The 24,596-nt window shown below is 43.8% G+C and overlaps 2 protein-coding genes across 4 annotated transcripts; both read left to right on the forward strand.

Moving 5' to 3' along the window:
* Positions 1–5,077: 5,077 nt before the first annotated feature.
* LOC136109707 (uncharacterized) lies at positions 5,078–16,266 on the forward strand. Of its 3 annotated transcripts, none has more exons than XM_071816470.1 (7): positions 5,078–5,383; positions 10,893–11,077; positions 11,626–11,937; positions 12,114–12,260; positions 12,968–13,075; positions 13,373–13,436; positions 14,351–16,266. In XM_071816470.1, exons 2-6 carry the CDS (start codon positions 10,981–10,983, stop codon positions 13,414–13,416), a joined length of 708 nt encoding a protein of 235 aa, XP_071672571.1. In that variant the 5' UTR covers positions 5,078–5,383; positions 10,893–10,980; the 3' UTR covers positions 13,417–13,436; positions 14,351–16,266. The 3 variants fall into 3 exon arrangements, with proteins under 3 accessions (XP_071672571.1, XP_065708654.1, XP_065708655.1); XM_065852582.2 differs by having other exon boundaries at positions 5,085–5,383; positions 13,373–13,405; XM_065852583.2 differs by lacking the exon at positions 13,373–13,436 and having other exon boundaries at positions 5,087–5,383.
* Positions 16,267–16,696: 430 nt separating this feature from the next.
* Positions 16,697–22,797, forward strand: CD7 (CD7 molecule). Its single transcript, XM_065852566.2, has 5 exons — positions 16,697–17,387; positions 17,962–18,300; positions 19,293–19,640; positions 20,221–20,324; positions 21,153–22,797. The coding sequence occupies exons 1-5, from the start codon at positions 17,315–17,317 to the stop codon at positions 21,258–21,260; spliced, it is 972 nt and encodes a 323-aa protein (XP_065708638.1). The 5' UTR covers positions 16,697–17,314; the 3' UTR covers positions 21,261–22,797.
* Positions 22,798–24,596: the final 1,799 nt, after the last annotated feature.

Raw genomic sequence — 24,596 nt, forward strand, 5'->3', positions numbered from 1 at the left:
GGGGGCTTTCTGCCATCCTGCCCCAGGGCCCCCCCACTCAGATCACACCAGGGCTTGGTTGCCCATCACCATTCATTGCAGCTGCTGCCTGCACAGTGCCCAGGGCGGTGGGACCGCCGTCCTGCCCGGCTCTCAGGGTGTTGATTAATTGCAGGGGGGTCTGGATGGGCTTGGGAGCCCAGGGACCCAGGCTGCACCCTTGGGGTGGTCGTGTGGGTCCCAGCTGATCCTGGCTCCAACCCTGAGGTGCTGGCCTGGGTGCCAAGGGACCCTGGCTGCATCCCCGGGGTGGTGGCGCTGGCATCAGAAGACCTTGTGTTCGGATGATGCGACATTGATTGTCATAATTATAAACAGCTTTGTGTGCTATTTTCTTAATGTACCAGATGAGCAGGGAAGTCCCTTGCAAACATGAAAGTGAAGGTTTTGTAGAGAAGTGAGATTTGGAAACCAAAACCAGTGGCAAAACACACAAGACCAATAATATAATGAAACTGTAACTGTTAATGCTGAGACTTGGGATAGATCCATGGACCTTATTATCACTCTCTCGATTTCCCGGAACATGGAATAAGATATATAAAAAACAATTGATCGTTCTCTGAAGCAAAAAGGAAGTCCAAAACACTACTATTGTCAGGTGTATGCCTAAGAATTATTCCTGGTTCTTCTGTATTCATAGTATTGTATTTTCATCTCATGTCTTCTGGTTCATTTCTCATGTTGGTTTTCTGGGTGAGGTTCTGTTTAATGTTATTATTCTGGGCTGGTATTTCTGGGTTAAAGGAAAGGGGTTTTGTGGTGTCAAGGAGCAGATTCCTTGGCCATAGGCGAAAGTTCATGTTGGAGGTTTATCTTGGAAGTCAAAATGAAGCTTCATTAAGAAGTAGAGTTTCTAGGATTATTGCAGTATGAATACAGTCTAATAAGGACCAGGATGGTAGTGACATCAGTAAAGCAGAATACAACTGTCTGTCCTTCATATATAAAGTTAGTTGGTTGGGCTTTGAGGAAAGAATTGTGTAACTAACTTGAAAATTTTGTCTTTGACTGAAATTGGTGGATATGCAGGAGTAGGCTGAGGGTCAGCCAATACAGGTACCTGAGGTCTTACAAACGCTTTAGCAGATGCAGGACATGTTGTTTGAGATCTTTTTCTCTTGTCAAAAAATGCAAGACAAGATGGTTCTGCAGCCCACAAAGCAAAATGAGTTCCTAAAGCTTATTTCTGGGTGACTACGAGAAGGGGAGATTACTCAGTGAAGACATTATATTTTTTTCTATTTATCCCATACTTAATTTATAGTCAAAGGATGAAGTGCAAGATCTATCTGTATAAACTAAAATGAAATACTCAAAACAGTTATTGGATGCTGAAGTTCTTTGTCTGTTCCTGGAAATCGTAGTGTAGGCAACATATGTTTCCCTCAGACATCTGTCCCCGGCTTGCAGAGAACAGACATTAGAGGAATTTGGTATCACTCACAGGGAACAGTGAAAATGAAAAACCACATGGAAACAGGGCCAGAGGAACTCATAACTGTGGCCCTTAGGAAGAGCCTAATTTGAAGAACCAGTTGTGTGGATGGGTATTACCAATTTTTTTTTTACTTGGAAATTAACTTGTTCTGTGAAATATGAGTTAAGTCAAAAATCAAAATTTTGCGTCAGATTCTCAGAATATTGATGTATTTTGAACTGACAGCTTGTACTAGAACTTGAACACAGCTGCTATTGAGATGGGCTGGATCTGAGTGAAGAGTTTAGTCCTGTGATACAATTCCTCAAACTGTTAAATCCTCCAGAGCCAAATGTGCCTCTTTGATGCTATATCCCTTAACTACAACTTGTTCCCTTGAACTATTTGTGTCACACATGAAAACAGTGCTGGACAACTATTTTTCTCAGCGGTCCACTTTGCAAAGATGTGGAGTTTGGAAATAACAGTCATTGTTTCCCTAATTAAAAAAACAATTTTAAAAAAGCAATTCTTGTCCAGTGAGTAACAGGGTTCATCTGGAGTCCTTCGCAGCTGAGGGATGCTTGGAGTAGCCAAAGCGTTCAGAAAGCTCCAGACATACTGTCCACCCAGCACTAGCATGTACACTCGTCTCCTGGTGTCCCCAAGGCCATATCTGAGCCAGGCAGCCCAGTGCAATAGTGCATGTGGCTCAAAACCTGTTCTTGAAGCTCATGGGGACTCAGCTCAGAAGCGGGGAGCTGCAGTGCATCTCTCCTTCCCGTGTTCTTTGAGACCCCTTGCAACCTGGAAATGGGATCAACAGATGATATAGCAGAGAAGGAGGGTACGTGTGGATTCACGGGGGGGCAAAAGGGCCATTGTCTCCCAATGGAGATGCTGTGTGCTGCGGTACGTGGGACTGAGATTACGTGTGGCAATAGCAACAGCTCAGACTTGTGTCACGGTCATAGTTCTACCTACTCCACGGTAGAGGTGTTAAGTCACGAGGTGTTGTGTCACCAGGTGTTATGAGGTGTTATCTCCCTTATCTGCGTGTCAGAGTACAGCTGGTGCAACGCACTCAGGGTAAACACCACGCACAGGGCTGCTTTTATTTTCTTTATTAACTGACTGACTTGAAGGCTGCATCATCAGACTTGTTTTTGTTCTATAATGGCAAGTTATGAGCCACCTTCTATGGCAGCAAGTGTGCTGGGAGCAGCTGAGGGACTGGGGGGGTTCAGCGTGGAGAACAGGAGCTGAGGGGAGACCTTCTGATCTCTAAACTGCCTGAAAGGAGCTTGGAGCCAGGGGGGCTTGGGCCCTGCTCCCAAGTATTAATAACAAGTGATAGAACAAGAGGAAATAGCCTCAAGTTGCACTAGGGGAGATTTAGATTGGATATTAGGATGAGTTTCTTCCTGGAAAGGGCTGTCGGGCATTGGAACAGGACAGTGGTGGAGTCACCATCCCTGGAGGGGTTTAAAAGACACAGAAATGAGGTTCTTATGGACATGGGTTAGAGATGGACTCGGCAGCGTGAGGTTGGCAGTTGGACTCCATGTTCTTAAAGGTCTTTTCCAACCAGAACGACTCTATGATTCAAAGTTATTTTTCACGGAGGCCCTCTGGGTTGTTTCAGATGACAGGGGAAGACTCAATGTGTGATGCGCCAGCTTGGGGCGAGCTGAGCCACTCAATGCTGCCAGCAGAAGCCAGTGAATTCTCACCATACTCCATAATACGTGCATGTGTAATCCCACCCATGGTAAATTCTGGAACCTTTCCTGTATAGGTGTTCTTTTGTTAGAGAAACGTTCTTGGCCCTAGATTTCCTGTAGCATAGTCTCAGACATCTGCACTTTAAAAGATTAACAAAAAAATGAAAGATACGGCGAAGAATCTGGACTGGGTGTCTCTCAAGAGGAGGGACCCTGAGACAAAAGAGGTTTGGCCTTTTAAACCCTCACAATCTCTGCACCCACTCTTCATGTGTCCTTCACACGTTATCCATGCACCTTTTGGTCCAGTGGTAACTCTGGGTCTGGGGCTTTTTTGTTTCTTGTTGGATTCTCTTTCTCCGTCCCCCAGGCGGCTTTTTCCTGTCCTTATCCTGATGGTTTTGCAGCCTCTGCTGACAGCGTTGCCTCTTTATCTCCTGGTACTGGTCTTCACAGCTCTGCCATCGCCAAGCAACGAGGTTAGAATGGGTTCACAGCATGTGGCCTGGAATTCCAGCAGGCCTGGCCACTCTACTCATGCTAAACCAGGTTACTAAGTCAAAAGAATACAGCTAAAAGAATAGAATACAATTTAAAAGTTAGTTTGCTTAAGCTTATTCTGCAACGCTCTGACTGTGCATTGAGCTTAGCCCCATATTGGAGGGACAAGAAGAGGATAATGTTGTCCCTCCGGCCGTGCCAGGCGCCCTGGGACGTGCAGCCTCTGCCATCGCCTCGCAGCCACTCTCTGACTACAGCTCTCACTTTCTGAGAAATTATTTTGACAGGAAACAGCTCTGAGCAAATACAGAAACAAAAGTACTTCTCTGTATCCCAGACTTAGAAAAAACAAGGAAGCAATGATTTCTTTGTTCGTTATGACAACAGACTTCAAAGTGTTTCCTCATTTTGTCCAGGTTTGTTTATGCAGGTGCTGGGAACAGGAATGACTCTCCCCGCAGCTACCTCGTAGTAGCAGGTTGCAAAGTGGGGTTTTGGTCTCCTGACTCTTCCCTGGTTTTGAGATGAGGTTCATCACTTTTTTTATCTACTGTGAGGTGCTTCAGTATCATGCAGCTCTTTTGTTTCAGGCACCTACACCGACCCAGCAGCGGGTTTTGGCCACCAGTTCCCAGACCAGCTCGATGGGCTTCTCCTCCTGTGCCATCAGTTCTGCCACCTACCCTGAAAGTCACACCACTGCTTTGACTTTCTCTGGGTTTTTGAGACAAAAACCGATTTGCCATAGGCAAAATCCCAGCTTCCAGGACAAGCTATATGACAGGAGGTGGATGTTTTTTGTGTGCTAAAAGCTCCTGTGGTGTATAATTTCATCACTTATAGCCCTGTATATCTCTGGCCCTCTCTTTTCTCGTAGTCCCATCTAACTGACGCGCAGGGCAGGGTGGATGGTGTCCCTCCTGAAGACTGTCCCAGCAGCTTATTTTGAGCAGTTTATGGATGAGTAGCCCTGCTGCCCAGGAGCTGGAGACTCAGACTGCTAGAGAAAGAAATCTTTAACAAGTGGGAAATGTGTTGCACAACTGGTCTTTCATGCTTTTCTCAGAGAGCAACGTGTCTTAAGATGAATGTGGAAGACCTTATCCCTGAGGAAATGAAAGATCTCCAACACAAGCTGTGCTGCTGGGCTGGGACTGGCTTATTATAATGATATTGATTTTTGGAACAACTTCTTGATAGCTCATGATCACTGATCCCCGCCAAGGAATAAGCTGAGCTCAGGTCAGAGATGCTGCTCTGGGATCTCTTGCGTGGCAATTTAGTAGGAGACTCAGGAGCAGATCTTAAATTGAGCTCATTCCCATCACTGTTGCAAGACACAGAGAGACAGATTTACAACCCAGATACCCATAAGCAGGCTCCCGAGAGGTTTTCTGGGACATCTGGTTAAATTTTTTCCCAGGATTTCCAGCTGCACAGTCCCATGAGGTCATGTTGTCTGCATCGCGCTGTGATTCCGCTGCCTGTGCTCGGTGAGAAGTGAAAGCGGAAATGCAATTGCGTTTTAAAGGAAGAAGCTGCTGCTGCTTTGCCTGTTTCTCTGGGATCCAAGTGGCTTCTGCATCTCCCGTGCAGGGCTCTGGAGAAGAAGCTGAATGAACTGGGAGCTGGAAAGGCTGTTCGAGTGCATGGACAGGGGAAGGGAACAGAAGCTTCCTCTGGCACAACTGACTCTGAGGTACTCATGTTGTCTTCTTGCTGGAGGGGTCCTGTCTTACAGCCAGATTTTTCTCTTAGAAATTGTTGCTGTTCCCTGTTTTTTAAGTAGACATCATTAAAAAAGTCTGCTGCAGAAGAGGAATGATTAGCATGTTTCACATTTTCTCCGTAAGGAAGAATGTGTATTACTTGTGTGCGTGATCCTGCTGAATGTATAACAGCACGTTTTACAGCCCTGACTGCCAGTTCTGCACTGATTTCCCATTGCTTGTGTGAATGCAAAATCCCAGCAGCTTCATTAAATGGTGCCCTTTATGTGACTGTGAGTGACCACAGAAGTAATAGAATAAATCTATTAGAGCATTTTCATCTTCTTGTAATTCCCAAATATTTTTTCCCACGTGCGATTAACCTTTATTTTTTTATCATAATTCCTTAGCATGTTTTGCTGATAACTCCTTTTCCAAAATTGCCATGCTGTCACATTCGCAAATAAAGGATATTTTGCCAGGAGGGTTGCAGTAGAAATCTTTGCAACTCTGCTCCTTTTCAGTGAGAAGCTGTTACTCAAGCTATACATTGTTTTCCTTGTGGGTGGTGCTTCTCTCCCAAAAGGGACCTGTGGTGGTCCTGGTGGCCATGGGTTCAGAACAAAACAAAGCAGAACCAGAACAGAAAGCATCAACGAAGAGTGACATTTGTTTTGAAAGAAAATAATTTATACCAGTGAAACAACTCGTTCCACTTGCTCTCAAGCAGAAAACAAAATGTTCCTAGTGTTTTCTAATGATTAGAGAGGAAATTTTTTAAGAGCAGTTGCTGGGAAGCCGTATACTGAGCTCTGGAGATTTTGGAGATGTCTCAGCTCAAGCAGTGCCCTGTGATTGCTTTCTGCACTGGATTGTTGGGACCGAGGAAACAGGCAGCACTCATAGGCTTCCTCTGCAAGTAGCTGTTTGATCTTTGCCTGTGACATTGTTTACTTATTTATTTTTTAATTGCAAAAGCTCGTTGGGAGTGCTATTCAGCAGATCAAGAAGGTCAAACTGGAACTGAAAGCAATACCAAAATTAGCTCTTATGTAAATTCTATACCTTTCCCGGGAAAAAACTTGGAGCAGAAAATGAAATCTGTAGGATCTTCTGAAGTTCTTTGGTTTTGATTTTGTTCCTTCCTTATTTCCTCCAATAGTATTATTTTCTTCATACTGAAACTTAAGTTTTCTCCACAGGATACTTGGGTGACCAGCCAGATCTTCACTGAAAATGCATTGTGTTATTCCACCAAGACAGTTCTTCCATATAAGCCATACACTAAAATGCCCATGAAGCCATAGCCCCTCAAGCAGAGAGAGAAGGGAGGGGGAAATGCTGTGTTTGCAGCTGCAGAATGGTGGGGCCAGATGATCCTGAGGGTCTCTTCCAACTGAAATGGTTCTATAATAGCACTGGATCTCCCATGTTCACGGCTGCACTTCACAGTGGGTTGGAGAGGGAAGAACGTCCCACTCCAGGGCAATGGCCTCGCTCTGCCACCCCCCATGGCCGGGACTTGTGTGACCTCCCGCCGCAGCTCCGCGCTGGTCACCACGGTGTCCCCATGGAGGTGGCAACCTGGGTTGAGCTGTGCCAGGATCAGTCCCCCTGGAAAGGCAGGGAGCTGGTTTAACTTGGGCTGGCGTAGGAAAATGCAGGTGTCTAGCCAGAGTACTCCAGGCTGTTAGCTTTTAACTTCGAGAGAGGACCTGTGCTCTGGTGGCAATTATGCTATTGTGTTATGACTGACACTCCTTTCGTATCTTGGTAAATACTGGTGTTGTTTATTGAGTTGTGTTTGCTATGAAGTTATGGGAGAAGGAAAAGCAATAGAGTTTCAGGTAGTGTTTTTTCCTCAAACAGATCCTTTCCAAAACAAAACTAAAAGACATTGTTAAGGCTTTACAACTTTCTGTTTCTGATTAAATCCACTCCCTCCTGATAGTGATCTCAGATTGGCTTGTTCCTGGGGTCAGGTCTGACCTGGGGCAAAGCTCATCAGCTGGGTATAGATGATTGGTGTGCGGTGAAAGGTCCAGATCCTCCTGGTTGTAACTTTTCTTATCTTCTGCTTGCAGCCGATTGGCTTTTAGGGTCCAGTTTTCTTTATTATACCTGTGTGGACAGCTTCTGTAGCTCTGAAAAGTAAGCTCGCTCTTGAAAATAAAGGCAAGAAAGCAAAAAAACTTGATGAAAAGAATTTGCTATCTAAAAAGCATGTTTCATTTTAGATTTGAGTGGTTTATTGTTAAAGTAAGTTTAAAACTGATGGCAGGAGGTGGCCAAGACAGCTGAAGACTCTCAGAAACCTGATGAAAAAGAGAATTCTCAGATAGACCAGTGGGTGGGGACAGAGGTTTGGTAAAGAGTTCTGGCTTTTGAAAATGAAGAGCAGGAGCAGGAAGGGATGTCACCAGAGAGAAGAGGAAGGGAGATCACGGTATCACAGTATGTTTGGGATTGGAAGGGACCTCAAAAGCTCATCCAGTCCAATCCCCCTGCTGGAGCAGGAACGCCTAGGTGAGGTCGCACAGGAAGGTGTCCAGGAGGGTTTGAATGTCTCCAGAGTAGGAGACTCCACAACCTCCCTGGGCAGCCTGGTCCGGGCTCTGTCACCCTCACTGAGAAGAAGTGTTTTTCTCAAATTTAAGTGGAACCTCCTGTGTTCCCGTTTGAACCCATTACCCCTTGTCCTATCATTGTTTGCCACCGAGAAGAGCCTGGCTCCATCCTCGTGGCACTCACCCTTTATATATTTATAAACATTAATAAGGTCACCCCTCAGTCTCCTCTTCTCCAAACTAAAGAGACCCAGCTCCCTCAGCCTTTCCTCATACAGGAGATGCTCCACTCCCTTCAGCATCTTTGTTGCCCTTCGCTGGACTCTCTCCAGCAGTTCCCTGTTCTTCTGGAACTGAGGGGCCCAGAACTGGACACAATATTCCAGACGGGGTCTCACCAGGGCGGAGTAGAGGGGAAGGAGGACCTCTCTCGATCTACTGACCAACCCCCTTGTAATACACCCAAGGATGCCATTGGCCTTCCTGGCCACAAGGGCCCAGTGCTGGCTCGTGGTCATCCTGTTGTCCACCAGGACCCCCAGGTCCCTTTCCCCTACACTGCTCTCTAATATGTAATTTCCCAACCCATACTGGAACTTGGGATTGTTCCTGCCCAGGTACAGGACTCTACACTTTCCCTTGTTAAATTTCATCAGGTTATTCCCTGCCCAACTCTCCAGCCTGTCCAGGTCTCTGGATGGCAGCACAGCCTCTGGCGTGTCAGCCACTCCTCCCAGCTTGGTGTCATCAGCAAACTTGCTGATAGTACACTCAATTCCCTCGTCCAAATCGTTAATGAATATATTGAATAATACTGGCCCCAGTACTGACCCCTGAGGCACTCCACTAGATACTGGCCTCCAACTGGACTCCGCACCATTGACTACTGCTCTCTGGCTTCTCTCTTTAAGCCAGTTTTCAACCCACCTCACTACTCTATTGTCTAGACCACACCTCCTCAATTTAGCTGTGAGGATGCTGTGGGAGACTGTGTCAAAGGCTTTACTGAAGTCAAGGTAGACCACGTCCATCCCTCTGCCATCATCCATCCACCTTGTTACATTCTCATAAAAGGCTATGATGTTGGAGCAGAATGAGAGGAGGTGAAAGGATGAGGCCAGAAAGCCACAAAAGAGAAAACAGAATGAACAAGAACAGAAGTTACAGATCTCAGGCTGAAAACTACTGCAGAAAAACAAAACAAACCCGAGCAACACTTATTGTTCTTAACCTCTGGGGAAATAACTCTGCCGGATGTGCTGCAGCTGGTCTGTGAGAACTGCGTCAGGCTGGTGAATATGATCCAAGGAGGACGAGGAAGGATGTTATGCTGGAGGTATTTAAGATATACAGATGTGGTGGACCTGGCAGTGCAAGGTTAATGGTTGGACTCAATTATCTTAAAGGTCTTTTCCAGCCAAAATGACTCTATGATTTTAAGGCTGATAACGATCCCTTGGCACTTTGCTCCCCCACATTGTGGGGGGGACTGGCATTGTTAACTGGTGCTTTGCAAAGCAGGAAAGAGGGTAAAGTGAGTAATCTGTGAAATGGTACTGATTGATCTGTTTTGGGAAAAAAACCCACCCAAAATAAAAAAGATAGGAACTATTTTTAGATGTTTGGGAAGATGAGAAAAGATGCTGCACTCATTTGGTGCTCTGAGTGTCGCTGACACTTGGTGGGACAAGAGGAAATTCTTGCGCAATTGTACAGTGAGAAGAAATGCACATAAAGTGGAAGAATTGTCCCCTCCTGTGGTGTGAGGTGGAAGAGGACGGGTCACACTGTTGTGATTGTGTGTGGAGCAGCTCCGGGAGCTTGGTTTGGTCCAGCATCTCCTGGGCTTGGGCCCTGCATGGGGGTGTCAAGAGCTTGGGGTGCTGTGGAGAGGCCCCAGGTTTTATTGCATGGGGAATTTTGCAGGTGGTTGTGAAAATTACCACTCGTGCCTGTTGGCAGCTGGAAAGGGCTGGTTTTGTGGGTCGTGTTCCTCTGTCTCATCTGTTTCTGGGAATCGGGTGCGATGCTCAGCAGCTCTAGACTAGCACAGATCATGAGAGATAAGCAATCGTTAACTTCTGCAGAAGAATTAATATGTTATTAGGGATTAAGGCATCATTAAATTGGAAACTTCCTCAAGGTACTTCTTGGGTAGTGACATAGCAAAGAAAAGTTGTTTTAATCAAGGCTTCTAATGAAAAGCTCCTGAGGGCAGAGCAGTTTGTGTTTTCCTGAGCTAGGCTAGTGAGGAAAGTACAGTTTTCCAGATTATTTTTTTTTCTCCTTTGGAAAGTGAAACTTGTGTTTTACTAAAACGTATTTAACAAATTCATGATATTTTCATTGAAGTGATTGAAGTTCAATTTCTGACTAAATCCAATATATTTTTTGAAAAGAAGTCCTAAGTTTTTGTTGGTTCATTGAATTTGAACAGATATGCCCCATCAGGTCTTCTAAATTAAAAATAAAATTCAGTTTGGCGGTAAATACTTCATCTTAGGCCAAGCAAAACACTCATTCAGCGCAAAACATCTCCCTTGTCTAATTTTTTGTGTATTTTGGAAGCGATAGCAAGAGAAGACGTTATTTGTTGTGTGAGTGATTTGTTGAGCGATGTGTTCAGGGCCGCTGCCCTGGGGACCCTGGAGATGCTGGACATGGAGCCTCCTGCCCAGCAGCCTCAGGAGGAATTTCCCTTTCCGTGCACAAAGTCCATGTGTCTTCTGCTGTGATTGACACAGAGCTGGAACGGGGTGCGATTTTGACATTTGCAAAAGCCATCCCAGAGCACAGTAGCAGCTGAGCAACACAAGCATTTCTTTGCCTGTGCTTGGCTAGAAGAAGGCTGACACACGTGGCATGGAAGTTGTTTTCTTTTTGATTGGATAAAGATAATGGATTCTAACCACTATATTTAATGTCCATACAGGGAGATGACTGAGGGAAGAGCCTGGTGAGTCTGCCCTGGGATCTGGGGATCTAGGAGAGCGCCCAACGCTGCTGGAGCTGAGCGCCCAATGCTGCTGGAGCTGAGCACCCAGGGCAGCCTCATGGACTCTCCCCAGTTCACGCTGTTGTGTTTCCTGCTTCTGACCATTGCAGCTCCCTGTCCAAGTGAGTCTCCTTGTTTGCTCTCATTGCTTTTCACTGATCAAAACTTTTCAATTGTTATTAGAAAGCTCAGCTGTGTCGAGTTAAAACAAAGAACACAAAGCCACTACGGTGAGAAAAGAAATTAAGAAGGCGAAAGTTGATTCATTTGGCCTGTTCCAATGACATGACTTGGGAAGCATAACTTTCTGGCTCTGTGTGAAGTCAGAGGTGAGTCCTCTCTCATAGGACTGGCTCTTTCCCAGGCAGTTCACCTGAGCCTGTCTGGGCAGAGGACCTCAGCAACAACAGAAATGGCTTTCAACTCACCTGCCAAGCTGCCAGCTTCCTAGTTAAAACTCCAGTGGCAGCAGTGGGGGAATTATGTCACATTTCTACCCCAAAAATTATTTTGGGGACTGGGCTCAGTACCGTATAAAAGTTGCCCATCAGCAGACAATGTTTCCTAAGCCATGACTGGGTTTGTCCACCAAAACTCATCCCATTCCCTAACACTGAAAGTCTGGGGAGAAGACTGGTAGAAAATAATTTTTCTTTGTTTTCTCATTTAGATCTTGCCATGCCCAATAACAACCCTGTGGAGGGCGCACAAGTCTCTTCCTTTGGCAAAACATACGTGACCGTCTACCACTGTAAAGACTGTGAGAGCCACATCTGCGAATCATCCAACTACGAAGACTTTGTTAAAATCGGTGAAACGCAAAGTGAAACATTTTCAAATGAAATAATTCGGTTGGTGACCACTGAAACACAAATCGTTATGTGCTTTCAGCAAGAAAATACTTCTCCTGGAGGAATTTATGCCATCGTCTGGGAGAAAGCCGTAGGAATGGGAGACTCATGTGGCATCCTGAATTCTGGAGGTATGCTCTGCTGGGAGCCTGCCTATCAACATATGGAAAGCATTTCGGGTTTTGAAACTTAACTCTTTTATATTTGGGCAGACTTTATTAATCTATTAACATCTTTAACATGTTTAACCCTTGATTGTAGATCTGATAAATGATCCTTATTTATAAGTGAAACTTTTCTCTTTCAGTTTCCTCAGAAAACACGGGGGATAACACCATTAAAACTTGCTGTGTAGCAGAGACAAACCTCTTAGTGCCCAGCCCTTCCTTGGAGTGCTACACCGAAATGTTAGATAAGAAAGCCAGAAAATCAACAGCCGACATCCCTGAGGAGGGTAATCTAGGTTCATCTCTTCACGTGTTTGCTCGTCCTTTGCTTTGAGAGTTTTGCCCAGGCAGCTCAATGTGAACAGAGGTTTACATGGAGGGGGAGTGGTTGCACTGCACGTTCATACCTTGGACACAAACATGCTGTAGCCATCCAAATTCAGAGACTCTCCCCTAGCCTGTGTGTGTGCCCAGTGCTGGAAGTATATATCCATAGGTATATCTATATAGCTGTAGATATAGGGACACTGAGAGAGTGGTACGTGAAGGCTGTGTAACATGTTTCCAAGAATTCCACTTACCAGTAAAGGATAAATGAGACTTTACCTGCAGACTAAGAAGGCATTTATCACGAACAATTATTTTATATCCAAATTTCTTTCACTGTGGAAGTCCCTGTCGTCTTTGTCAGGTTATGGACAAACAGAGCGTCTTTGCCTGAAACAAGTAATATTTTATATGTTTAAATTCCTGTGCAGGGAGGTCTTTTAAAAATGGTCAAAATGGATTTCCTTAGTGGCATTTGAACCCATCACTGAGGATGTATAATGTAGCTGAATGTCTTAACCTTATCAGATCCTTGTTTCTGAAATGCGCACTGTCCAGACAGCATCCAGGATGATGCTGCCCTGAAAAGCATTTTTCTGACTTTTATTTTCTGTCATTGCATGTTTGTTTGCTTCATGTGGACTCTTTATTTTCTTCTACTCTGCAGATACTCCTCAATTTTCAATCAATGTTGGTGTCATCACCACAGTGATGATCGTGCTGGTTTTTGCAGCAGCAGTGGCAACGTATTGTGTCCGGAACCGAACTCGTCAAGGTACAGTCTGACAAAACGTCATGTTTCCTATGGGTAATGTGCATTACAGGCTGTGCTGGTAGTGGAAAAAGCATACAGGGTTTTCTGTCTGGATCTCATTTCCATAAAATTGTTTATGAGGTTGCTAAATGATATTCATGTTGAAGGAGGTGTGTGGATCCATTTGAGTTCGATACCAGTGAATTGCTCAGGAATTTCAGTTAAATATGAATTAGGAAAAAAGAATGGCAAGTCTGTTTTAATTCTTCTAAGTAAATGCTTTCTAATGCTTGTACTTTTTGCTGTTGTTTTCCCTAGGACCTGTCTTAGTGCTCCATCAGGTTCTTAACAGTAAGATTTGACTTTTTGGGATTTTATTACGGTAAATGATGAAATCACATTACTAATGGCAGAAAGGCGTTCAGTGAAGCACTAGATGTGTTTACTAGAACCACGTTCAGTGGTTGCCCCTTTCCTCCCCTCATCAAGTCTGAGTCAATAGGTTTTAGCCCTCCATGACCTTGCAGCGGTTCCAGTGCTCATGTGTTGACATTTACTGGTTTCTACAGATAGCCCTTGACCCTGACATACAGTTTCCCTCCTATATCCCACAGCCACCTTGGCTCCAGGGTTTATGGGACCTTGTGTAACGCCAGAAGCTGAGAAATCGCCTCTCCGTTACTGAATGAGTCCATCCTTTAGAAACAGATGTTGGTTGTTTCTTTCTAAGCATCTAAGAACTGAATTTCTAAGTTTGAATTTGTTTAAGGTTAACTTAACTTTAAGGTTAACAAGATTCTTATCTTGTGTTCCCTTTCTAGTAAATGGAGAGAAATAGCTGCCTTGAGAAGATGTTTTATCCCACTTTAAAATGGTTTTAAGATGAAGCAGGTGAATTACCTTGTCAAAGTGCCTATTTCTCTCTGGTAACTCTAAAGGAAGCCAATGGGAGCAAACTGAGATGTTTGACCATCTACAGTTAGATAAAATGCAAGGTTAACTGTGGAAAAATATGGGTTGCATAAGTTCTTGCAAACCCCAGTAAAGCTAACACAATGCTAGTTTCACTTCAGTTGTTATATTAAGACACATTAATAGATATACTGGTGTGATAGGTAAAAAGATTGCCACTAGTGGCTCTTCTGAGGTCCTGCCCTGTGCTGCTTGGTGATGTTTCAGGCCTGTCCTAGAGCCCCCTAAGCCAAAGGCTGATGGGCCAGGACACCCAGGGCAGGGTTTCAGCAGAGATGCCACGAACTCGCTGGGCAATGAAGCTGCAATTATTTCATCTTTCAGGGCAAGAGGTGGTCCAGCAGGAGACGGGACAGTCGCTGCTCTGAGGACTTCACACTTCGGATTTCCAAAACAACATACAGCCAGTTGATTATGATTCTCTCTGAAATCAACCTGTGCCTTTGATGGCCTCACAGATACTTTTCCTTCAATTCTGCAGATAAAAAAACCAAATGGGCCCCTGACACGGAAAACCTCACACACATATACACCTGTAAATGAGAAAACCAGGCCTCTATGCCAGCAGCATACTCCTCAGGAATGACGTACAGCCTTCAGCTGAATAAACCCATACTCATTTTATACGGGATCTCACGGCGGTTTTCACAAGTGTACCTTCCCCAAATCCCTGTGTTCACTGGGGACTGTGGTTGCCACAGTCACACAGCTCCAGACCTTCATGAGCGATGCAAGGAGCTGCCTGGATCTCCCGTCCTCTCCTGGCGCTTCACCGAGGACACCAGTCGTCACAAAATGTGTCGCTGGCTCAGCAGCTCAGGTTTAAACCAGCTGAATTCCCTTAATGGTTTTCATGATTGAAACTATCAGTTCATCTGAAATTCTTCAGAGAACTTTATCTATGCTCAGGAAAGATGTGTTGAGCCCTCAGGCAGGTGCTCTCTGCGTGTCTTCCATTTTGTAATGCGATAGCATGTCCATGGGTCTTCATTTTTTTAACTCCTAGGTGGTCTCTAGATCCAGAAAAGCATTTTGTTCGTGTGACTGGTTTGTTGAATTAGAGGGGTTTGGCCTTTTGAACAGACACTTGATTTTGCAGCCACCTGCAGGTTGAGGACATCTCCTCTGGGCATTCGTTCCTGTGCAAGGGTGAATAGGAGGGCTCTATCCAGCTCCCAGAAACCATGTTGGGTCATGGAGGTCATAGTCCCCTCCCAGGCTGAACAGAAGAATCATATAAATCTCCCTCACAAATTAGGTCATACTGGCAATTTTAGTGTAGGACACTTTCAGCAGTAACTCCAGTGGACAGGAAAACATATTGACATACCCGCTCTGTATCTTTGTCAGAAAAGACTACAATATTTCTGCACATGAAGATAGGTTTAGGAGTCCTGCATGCAGACAGTTTGTGATGGATGCTGCACATCAGGGATCCCCATTTGGTAGTTCACAGGCTGTATGTCATCTTCAAATGATTTATCATTCACGCTTGATTTGAGTAAATCCTCATGATTTCTCATTAGACTTAATCTAGTGTCAGGCTTTTGAGCAAAAATCATCAGCAGCACAACTGGAAAAGCAGATCCATCAAACAGTACGAATACTTGCTGAATCATTTTTACATAGTTTAATTACTCATAAACCTTTGGCTGAAACTTCCAGTGTTATTTGAGAACTCACATTGTATTAACTTGAGGGATCAGGTTTAATGATGTGCAGATTTTATTTCTGCTCTTTAACACCAGTTGGGGCCAGAGAGCTGGACGTGTTTTGCAAATAAATGTTATACAGCCACCTCTGCCCAGGGACGGTTACTTGGCTAAATCAGCCATCAGACACAAGTCACAGCTTGATCCTTCTGGCTCACTCAAGCACGCTTCCCTTGAGATCTCTTCTTCCTTCTGGTGATTATGCAGATGTGATATTTAGAGGCATCACTACCAACTGTTTCCCTTTGATCCTCCTGAGTTGTGCTGTGCTGGTAAATACCAGTCATCCCACTTCCCCCATCTCAGGAAAAGCCGTCAGAAATAGCTTTATAGATCTAGAGTGTTTGCTCTAAGCAACTGAATTTTGTGGCTTTCTGTGAATTTTCACAAGTAAATCTATCCAGGTAAATATCTGTTTATGAAATAAAATCTCACTAAAAGTACTAGACAGTCTGATTCACCAACTGCCATTATTTGACACTTGTAATTTCATTTTAATGAATAAAGCATCAATTTAAAAACTGGCCATTCATTGGTAACCCTGTGTGGATCACATTATTTGGTGTGTTCATCTCCTTTACAAAGCATCACTGTCACATGATTCCCAAACTCATAATCCAGTATTATTGTCATGATTCACTTCTTAAATATTACAAAAGAAAAGGCAGGGAGTAAGGATGTCTCCTGGCATCTGCTGATGTATCCTGTAGAGAGGCTAACTGAAAGCTCATTTCACAACTTTGAACTCTGTTTTCTTTACAATAATTTCTGAGCTTTCAAGCATTCAGTGAAATCTTTGGGAACATCCCTCGTCCCTGTGTATTCACACAGGGAACAGAGCCTGCAAGAAGAGCTTCTCCTTATATCAGAGAGGCAGCAGGAGCTACATGCGAGCTGAGATTCCCTTTTGCTGGCGATGAGCAGCTCTTGGGTACTGCAGACACTACTGGGATGTTTATGAAACGTGAGGCCAGGAGGCATGTGAGAGGTTCAGACCATGCCGACGCTTGGAAATTGTGCACATTGTCATTACCAAGATGCACATCACACACGAGATTTGTGAGCAGGGCTTGTATAACAATTTAAGGTTTACCTGAAGTAACGAAGCATCCACCTGCTCCACACAAAGCCAAAACTTTTGCATTTGCTAAGCCCGTGGGACACTGACAGACTGAACTGGTTGTACCAAGTCCCAACATTTCCAGTAAGGCTGCAACAGGAAGATCATTGCCCAACTTCAGCATTGTGAAGAACAACTTTGAACCTACCTTTCCTCTGTTGGCTGTGAAGGGAAGGTAGGTGCTCACCATAGAGACTTTCTTACTTCTCTCCTCAGTGTTGGGGGTTGTTTGGTAGTAGGAAACTGTGGGCGTTTTAAGAGCGAAGCCAAAACCAAGACACACCCCTCGAGAGAAATCTCTCTTCGCCCTCATGCATGTTAGCAGAACATTGCTAACTTCTTTTAGCAGACAGCTGATGTAGCTGGAAGAAAACAGGCCAGCTCGTGGCATACAACCCTTTCTCCAGGTCTTTAACTCGTCAGTCAAATAGAGAACAACGAAAAAGACCTTTGAAAATGCTGTGGATATCATGGCTCCCAACTGCATCCCTCTTTCTTCTGCTTCTCCCGTGCTTCCCTGGCCAGGACGGTACGTACAACATAGATGCTCTTACATTTCACAAGTTTCAGTATTTTCTTTCACTTTTCTGCTTTTCCTAGATACGCAATACTTTACATTTAATATTTCTTCTCTTGCTTGCGATGCAATTTCTTTTAGTTGTTTCCCATTCGATTCCTCTGTTCCTCACTGTTCATTGCATTAGTACTTACTGTTCAGTTTCTTTTGACATTGAGTTTGTCAGAGAACTCCAAGGGTCTCATATATTTTTATAGCTGTGTTTCTTGGTTTAGGCTGGAGTTACATCATCTGCAGTTCTGTTTCTAGAGGGCATACTAAATTTTTTGCATGAGTTGCCAGAAGCCAATGTTTTTTGTCAGGTCCCTTTCAGCTTTGGGGAGATGTTGAATTGCACAGATCAATGGGAATGAAAGGCACTGTAAGTTTTAGGACAGCCAAGAGATGATCTGTACAAGATAACAAGACTAAGGTCCAGTCTTACGGAGCTGTTCTGTTGACAGAGTAGTTGTTTTTGAAAACTACTTTGATAATAGATCAAGAGGAACTCTGATATGATAATTTCAATTGCATTTCTTATTTTTAGGTGAAGAAAATGAGCAGTCAACAGACATTATCAGTGTTTTGGAAGGAGACTCCATCAGCATAACTTGCTCAATGAAAGGTTCAGAAAATGAACTGGGAATGTATTTGACAACTAGCATACAGCCGGTCCATGTGGTGTATATTTCCCAGCACAATAATTCACATACCTTTTCTGCTTTGGCTAATCGTGTCAAGTATTCAAAAGAAGGAAGGAATCTCAGGATAACTCTGAACAATGCACGGGAATCCGATTCCAATATCTACCGATGCACTAAGTATGTTAAAAACAAAGGACATCACAAAAAGCTGATTGGGAAGACAACCATAGTAGTGGTGAAAGGTATTGCAACTCCACCTTTTATGTCATTAATTACTAAATGCAGGTATACATTTCAAATCAAAGATTGGAAGAAAGTGTAATGGGAGGGAGAGTCTGACCCGACTTTACCCATGCCCGCTCAGGGGTTGTACTGATTTAAAGGAAAGTATGGGTCTGTTCCCTTAAAAGGTGAAGAAAACACATTAGATAGAACAGTACCAAAAAAACCCCTAGAACATCAGTTCATTACTAATTTAATCCTAGCTACAGGTTTTCACATGAGTCACAGGTTGCTGTAGCAGTTTGGAGACACTGAGGACCCAGAGCTCTTTCCGAAACAATCACTCAAATCTTTTTGAGTAACTACCAAAGCAATGAGCCTTTTTTTTTTGGTAGCAGTTTTTGCAAATCTCTTTTGTTTTTACTGTTTCATCTGAAACGACAAATTGATAATAATTGGGAAACTGGTGCTGGGCAAGGTTTGCAAGTTGGGCATCAGTGAATAAAGGGATGTGAAGTTTTTCTCTTATTAATAAATTATGAATGAACACAAGCGCTCTTTTCGGCAGTCATTGCTGGTCAGGGGAAGAATTTTTATGTGTTTTTTTTTTTTTTAATTAGAAAAGGGTTAAGTTCACAATATTCTTTGGCAGCTATTTCTCTATGCACCTACCCTTCTGATGAGACCATTTAAACCAAAGCATTTTTACCAAAAACCGCAGGGTTTTCTTTCTTTCCTGTCCCCGAGGCGTACAAAACCTAATTCATTGCTGGATCAATAATAGTCATTTATATCTGTGAAGACTTATCATGTCCTTCCTTAGGCTTCTCTTTTCAAACTCCTTGGCTATGTTTTCTCAAATGAACTCCATCTTGTTGATTATGTACTGCTTCTCCAATTTAATTTATTATTATAAGTTACCTTAAGTCTCTTTTTGGTTCTGATCCTCTTCTCCCTAGTGAAAATGCACTGTGTTAAGTATGTGCTAGCCAGTAATCTCTCTTGTTTTCAGGTAAAACCAGTGGAGTTGTGGAACAGTCACCGCTCTATGTCAATCCTCAGCAAGGCCAGTCTGTCAACATTACGTGTGCATTGAACAGCTCCCATGAAGAAGAAGAGATTTACTTGCTCAAGACTCAGATGCAACCTGAAAGAGTGTTACATGTTTCAAGTCCGAATACTTCAACTATTTCCCCTGCTTTTGCTAATCGCTTGGAGTATTCAAAGCAAGAAAACAAAATAGTGATAACTCTCCACAACCTACAGAAGAATGACAGTGATATATATGTATGTGCTGCGATGGTGAAGAATTTCTCTTTCCTCCTAGTGAACAGAAGAGGCACCATGATGCTGATTAAAGGTACTGTCCTTTTAATTATAAATGACTATAGGCATCTTGTATTACAAAAGCTGGACTAAAACCTTGCAGAAATTCAGTTGGGACGGGTGAAGCACTAACCCATGGCTGGACTTTTCCATACCTGGGAAAGTTTGGAGAGAGTGCTCAGACTCCTCTGCACCCTGCTGTACTAGGACACAGAAACAGGCACTCTGTGTTTCTACCTGCCTTGTGCAACCAGAGGGGAATTTTAAGAGAGAAAACTTGCTATAATCCTGCCAAAATCCAACAACAAACTCTTCAGCATGTATGTGAATAATAGCTCAATTTTAGGGAATGAATTAGTGTTTTTAACATCAGTTCTTTGACCTAAATGATCAGTGGTATGGAAGGTAGGGCCTTTGTAGTGTCCTCACTGACCCTTCACATGCCACCTGCAGTCATCACCCGCCTCTAGAAAAGCACAGGGAATGATGTTAATGGGATGACAAATGGGGCTGTGTAGCATGCTGGTGATAGCTGATTTCCTACTGACCAGTAAATAATAAAAATAGAACCCTACTTTTTCATACTTATAATAAAAATATAATTTCACATGCAGAAGCAGAGCAGACGTACTGCAATTCCTGGGTCTTATACAGTCTTATCATCGTGGTAGCACTTCTGTTTTCTGCGCTGATTTGCTGCACCTTGTACCGTGTCAATGTAAGTACGCTGTTACCCTGCCGAAGCAAAACTGAACCGTGTTGAGTGCATAAGTGCCTTGATATTATTTGTAAATAGAGATTCAGTCAGGCAAACATTTGATAAACCCAAAGCACCTCACTATTCTGGTTTGCTTCTTTTTTCCTTTTTTTTTTTCCCCCGTCAATTGGGAATGGAGCTGTACATACCAGTCTTGTAATAGATGTAAGAGAACATTTGGGGAGGACACAAGGGCAACAAAAAGTCATAAAATAGCCTAATGTCTGAAAGCAGCTGTCAGAAAACAATTTTACTCTGTCCTAGGAAAAAAAGTGACAATTTTTTTTCCTTTAATGGGATTATTTACATCCATACTCTGCAGAAAGTGCCCAGAAATTATTTGTCACTGATAGATCCTTCAGCTCCATAAAGATTACTCAAAATTAATAGAATATGGTTCACAGGCAAGGCTCCTATCTCATTCCTCCACGTATGGCTTCAGTAATGCTAAAAACCAGCAGTACAACACCATTCTGGTAAAGCCAAACTGGTCTCTTGTGTCATCAGTAGCAAACTAAGGATGCACATTTATGTTGGGGCTGCAGTTACACTCAACTCTTGAAGGAAATATGAAGTCAAATTACGTCAGACCAAGAATAGAAAGTTAAGTAAATAGGTTAGATAGGATGATTTCCACCTAATCCTCTAAGATCTCATTGGGTTCTGAGAGGAATTTTCAAAGTACATTTCCACTTTGAACAGATGAACTCCTAAGATGTTAATCATGTCCCTCCTTGGTGAGGGTCTTTTCAAGCTCTGTTCTGAATGGTGCTTTGCTTTGCTTTGCAGATGAAGAAATATTTCCACAAAAGAAAACCAAATACGGTATATGAAGATATGTCTTACAGTTCTAGACGTAACACCTTGGTCAGAAAAGTTTACTCCACTAGCGATTAAGTTTCTGCCAGCTGGGACCATGCGTGGGTCGACCGCTCCTTTACAGTCTCTCTGAGAGCAGCCTGATGCGGTAGCTGAGCTGGAAATCCTGTCATCTACCTTCTTCAGTGGAAGGAGAAACCTGCCTCATTTCCTGAGCCGTGTCTGCTTTTTTGACCACTTGTGAAGTTTATTTTTTTTAAAGATACAGAAAATGTAGAGAACTGTACAGAAAATGTAGAGAACTGCACATATCCTGCCCATGTGTTTGCAGTTTTGTGTGGAGAGTAGTATTTTTGGACTATGCATTTAGTTAGATGCAACATATGGGCTCATTTCTTTGACTGATAAATAATCCATTCAGGGAAGGTGGGATAGAGTTAAAAGTTTGGTTCTGAGCTTTGGTAAGTGCTCAGGAAGACCAGAACAGGCCTGTTTAATAATATTCAGATTCAATTCTCTTCTGAATCCTCACTGGGTCTGCTCAGGTACCTTAAACTACTCAACAGTTACAGCAAAGAAATCTCTTCTGAAGACAATTCAGAACCTTCGTGGCAGAGTGCATTATAAGTGAAATGTTAGATATGTGTGGGCTCACCTATTCAAAGAACATAATGGTTCCATAAAAATGCAATCAAGCCTTGATTTTAAATTACTGCTTTTGTCAGAGATACAGGTGTGGTTGGTGTGGGTCTTGACAGGGTCGACATGCAAAATGACTAGACTTGGGGAACGATGGCTTTGTGGGACAGCAGAAATATTTGTGGTGTGCTGGTGTTGTCTCGAACTCCAGATGTCTTAGGGCTACACAGCAGAATGCATTTTTCCAGGTCAATGACTCTATACTGAACGGTACAAGGTGATCTAATCTGGGATAATGCCAATGCCTGTATTCCGGTCTGGCATGGGTGAGTCTGATCCAACATCACTCTTAACAAGGGAATTTATCAAAAACTCACATCAGTCAAATAGAAACTAAATTTAGTCTAGTAATGGCTTAGAACAGGTTGCTATGATGAGCTTAACTCTCCTCTAGCTAAGAAAGGGCTGCAGCTTCCCCCAGGGAAGTTCTTGTTTTGCAGAGCTGGGTCCACTGTGGCAAGTCAACAATCTTGCGTGCCTAGAGGTATGTCAGGTTGCCCTCTTTAAAGGCAGGATTGAAACCGTTGGCTTGTGGCTTCTGGGGACAGGCTGAGACTGGAATTTTTCTGTATTGATGTATTTGTTTAGTTTTTTGAGGGGTTAGGGCCGGTTTGCCATCGATGGGAGTTCATAGCTAGAGCTATGGCACAGGTGAGCTCTGCCGAGGCTGCAGCGTGCCCAGCCAAACCTGTCACCCGGGACAGCCCATTGCCCTACAAATGTCACTCGAGAAATGCTGTGTACCAGACCTGAGGGGGAAATCTGCTGGAGGAGGCACGGGTTTACCTTGTGCCAGAGAGGTGTCTGCTGATGGCAGAACCTGCAATCCTCACACAGCTGCACCTGAATAAAATGATGTTTGTGATTGTGGCTTTGTGCAGTTGCTCGATATTTTTATACATGTATTAAAGACTGTTTCACATATCTTGTAAATGAATGCTAGTTATAGAATGGATTGTTTCTTTTACTGGTTTCTTTTTGGTTTTGTTTTGGTTTTGGTTTTTCCTTTAAATAGAGTGATTCAAAGTCTTCCTGCAAAACGCAGTATAACTTGCTCCTAACAACACCTCAACAGACAACAACAGCCAAGGCAATAGGATAAGCCCAGAGCAATTCTGTCTTCAACTCTGGAGATGAAAAATTCAGTTTGTCTGCCTTCCAGGGAAGCTCCAAGACCACACTGCATTTTAGGACTTTCTCAGCCCTCCTGAACAGCAAATACCAAGCCCATTCTGACACCACTGAGCTAATTTCCCTAGCAGTTCTCTTCAAGCAGTTAATTCACCACTACTTAGGGTTATTATGGGGCTGATGTTCTACCCCTCCACACAGATACAACTCATGAAATTTCTCACTATATGCCATTTTCCTCAGCTAAGTATTACTTTTTTTTTTCTTCTTTTTATTTACACCAAGCCGAAGAAACCACCTCAACTACTGTTTCACAGGTTGTTGGGTTTTTTTACAGTTGTGGTCATGTTTGCACGGTCGTATTGCTACAGAAAGCTGATGTCAAATGCCAGTTTGCTCATCTCGAACCTCTGTACCTTGTCTCTCTGCAAGTATTGCATTTTTCCACTAAACCTGCACCTTTTTTCAAAAATGAAAATGTGACGCAAAGGGATTGACTGTGGTCACTTTAGTTCCTGGTTTGGTATCTATTTTTTCCATTGGGACCAGCTTTGGCGTGTGCAGGTGCCATGGGTGCCACAAGGCCACCTGTTACCATAACAGTGGGGCCTGCTGCGAGTGGGTGAGCTCCCATGGCGAGGGACACCCATGACAAGGGACTGTGCTGGGGACCCGTTGGTGGGGACATTCGACAGGGACAATGGTGGTGAGGTGCCATCTCCTGTTCCTGCGCTGTGGAGGGAAATGATTTTCAAGGAGAGGTGGGAAGTGCAGTGTAAGGCTCTGAGAACAAGCCAAGACCCCAGCAGCGAGAATGGTCTCAGGGTATTAGTGAGGTCCCCAACCCCGTTTTACGGGATAAAGGACAGAAACCGCAGCTGGAAGCAAAACAACCTCAGATGGAGGAGCAGAACTGCAGCTCCAGCATCAGGATTTACCTCACAGGGTGGAGGGAGCCGAGGCAGCTGAGCAAGGGCAGTGCATCAGCACAGAGAAACCACAACAGGTGAGCTACAAACCACGTCCCAAGTGACGCAGGGGACCAGGTCTGTATGGAGAGGCCTGGGCTGAGCTCGTGGGAAGGGGAGAGCTCATCAGAAATAATTACTTACTTGCAAAACTGGAAATACCAGCCAGCACATGTAGGTTGCCACTAACAGAGCCCATAGACTCAGTAAAATTTAACTAAGAAAAGCATTTTAACCCTTTGACTAAGGTGCATCTGACAAATACGTTTTAACTCAGATACCAAGGAGGTTGATAAGCCGAGTGGAGCCACAAAACTTTTTTCAGGAGGACAACATATGGGACAGAAGTAGGTTTTCCTCTTGTAGTGGCTTGCGACATATTGTAGGACACTGGATTATTTCCAGTGACTACCCTGCAAACAAATGTTTGTACGCTTCTAGAAGCTTTCCGTACTAGGTGACATATTTCAAAAGCCTACATTGGAGTTATTTTCTTCCGCTCATCTGCCACTGGTTGCCACCTGTGATAATTTCCAACAACTCATGTATGAGACCTTATGTTATTATTTGGAGGATATGACCAAAATACATGCAGCACTGCTGGTTCTGGTGAAGA

This window comes from Patagioenas fasciata, chromosome 18, assembly GCF_037038585.1.
Source record: "Patagioenas fasciata isolate bPatFas1 chromosome 18, bPatFas1.hap1, whole genome shotgun sequence".
Taxonomy (NCBI): domain Eukaryota; kingdom Metazoa; phylum Chordata; class Aves; order Columbiformes; family Columbidae; genus Patagioenas; species Patagioenas fasciata.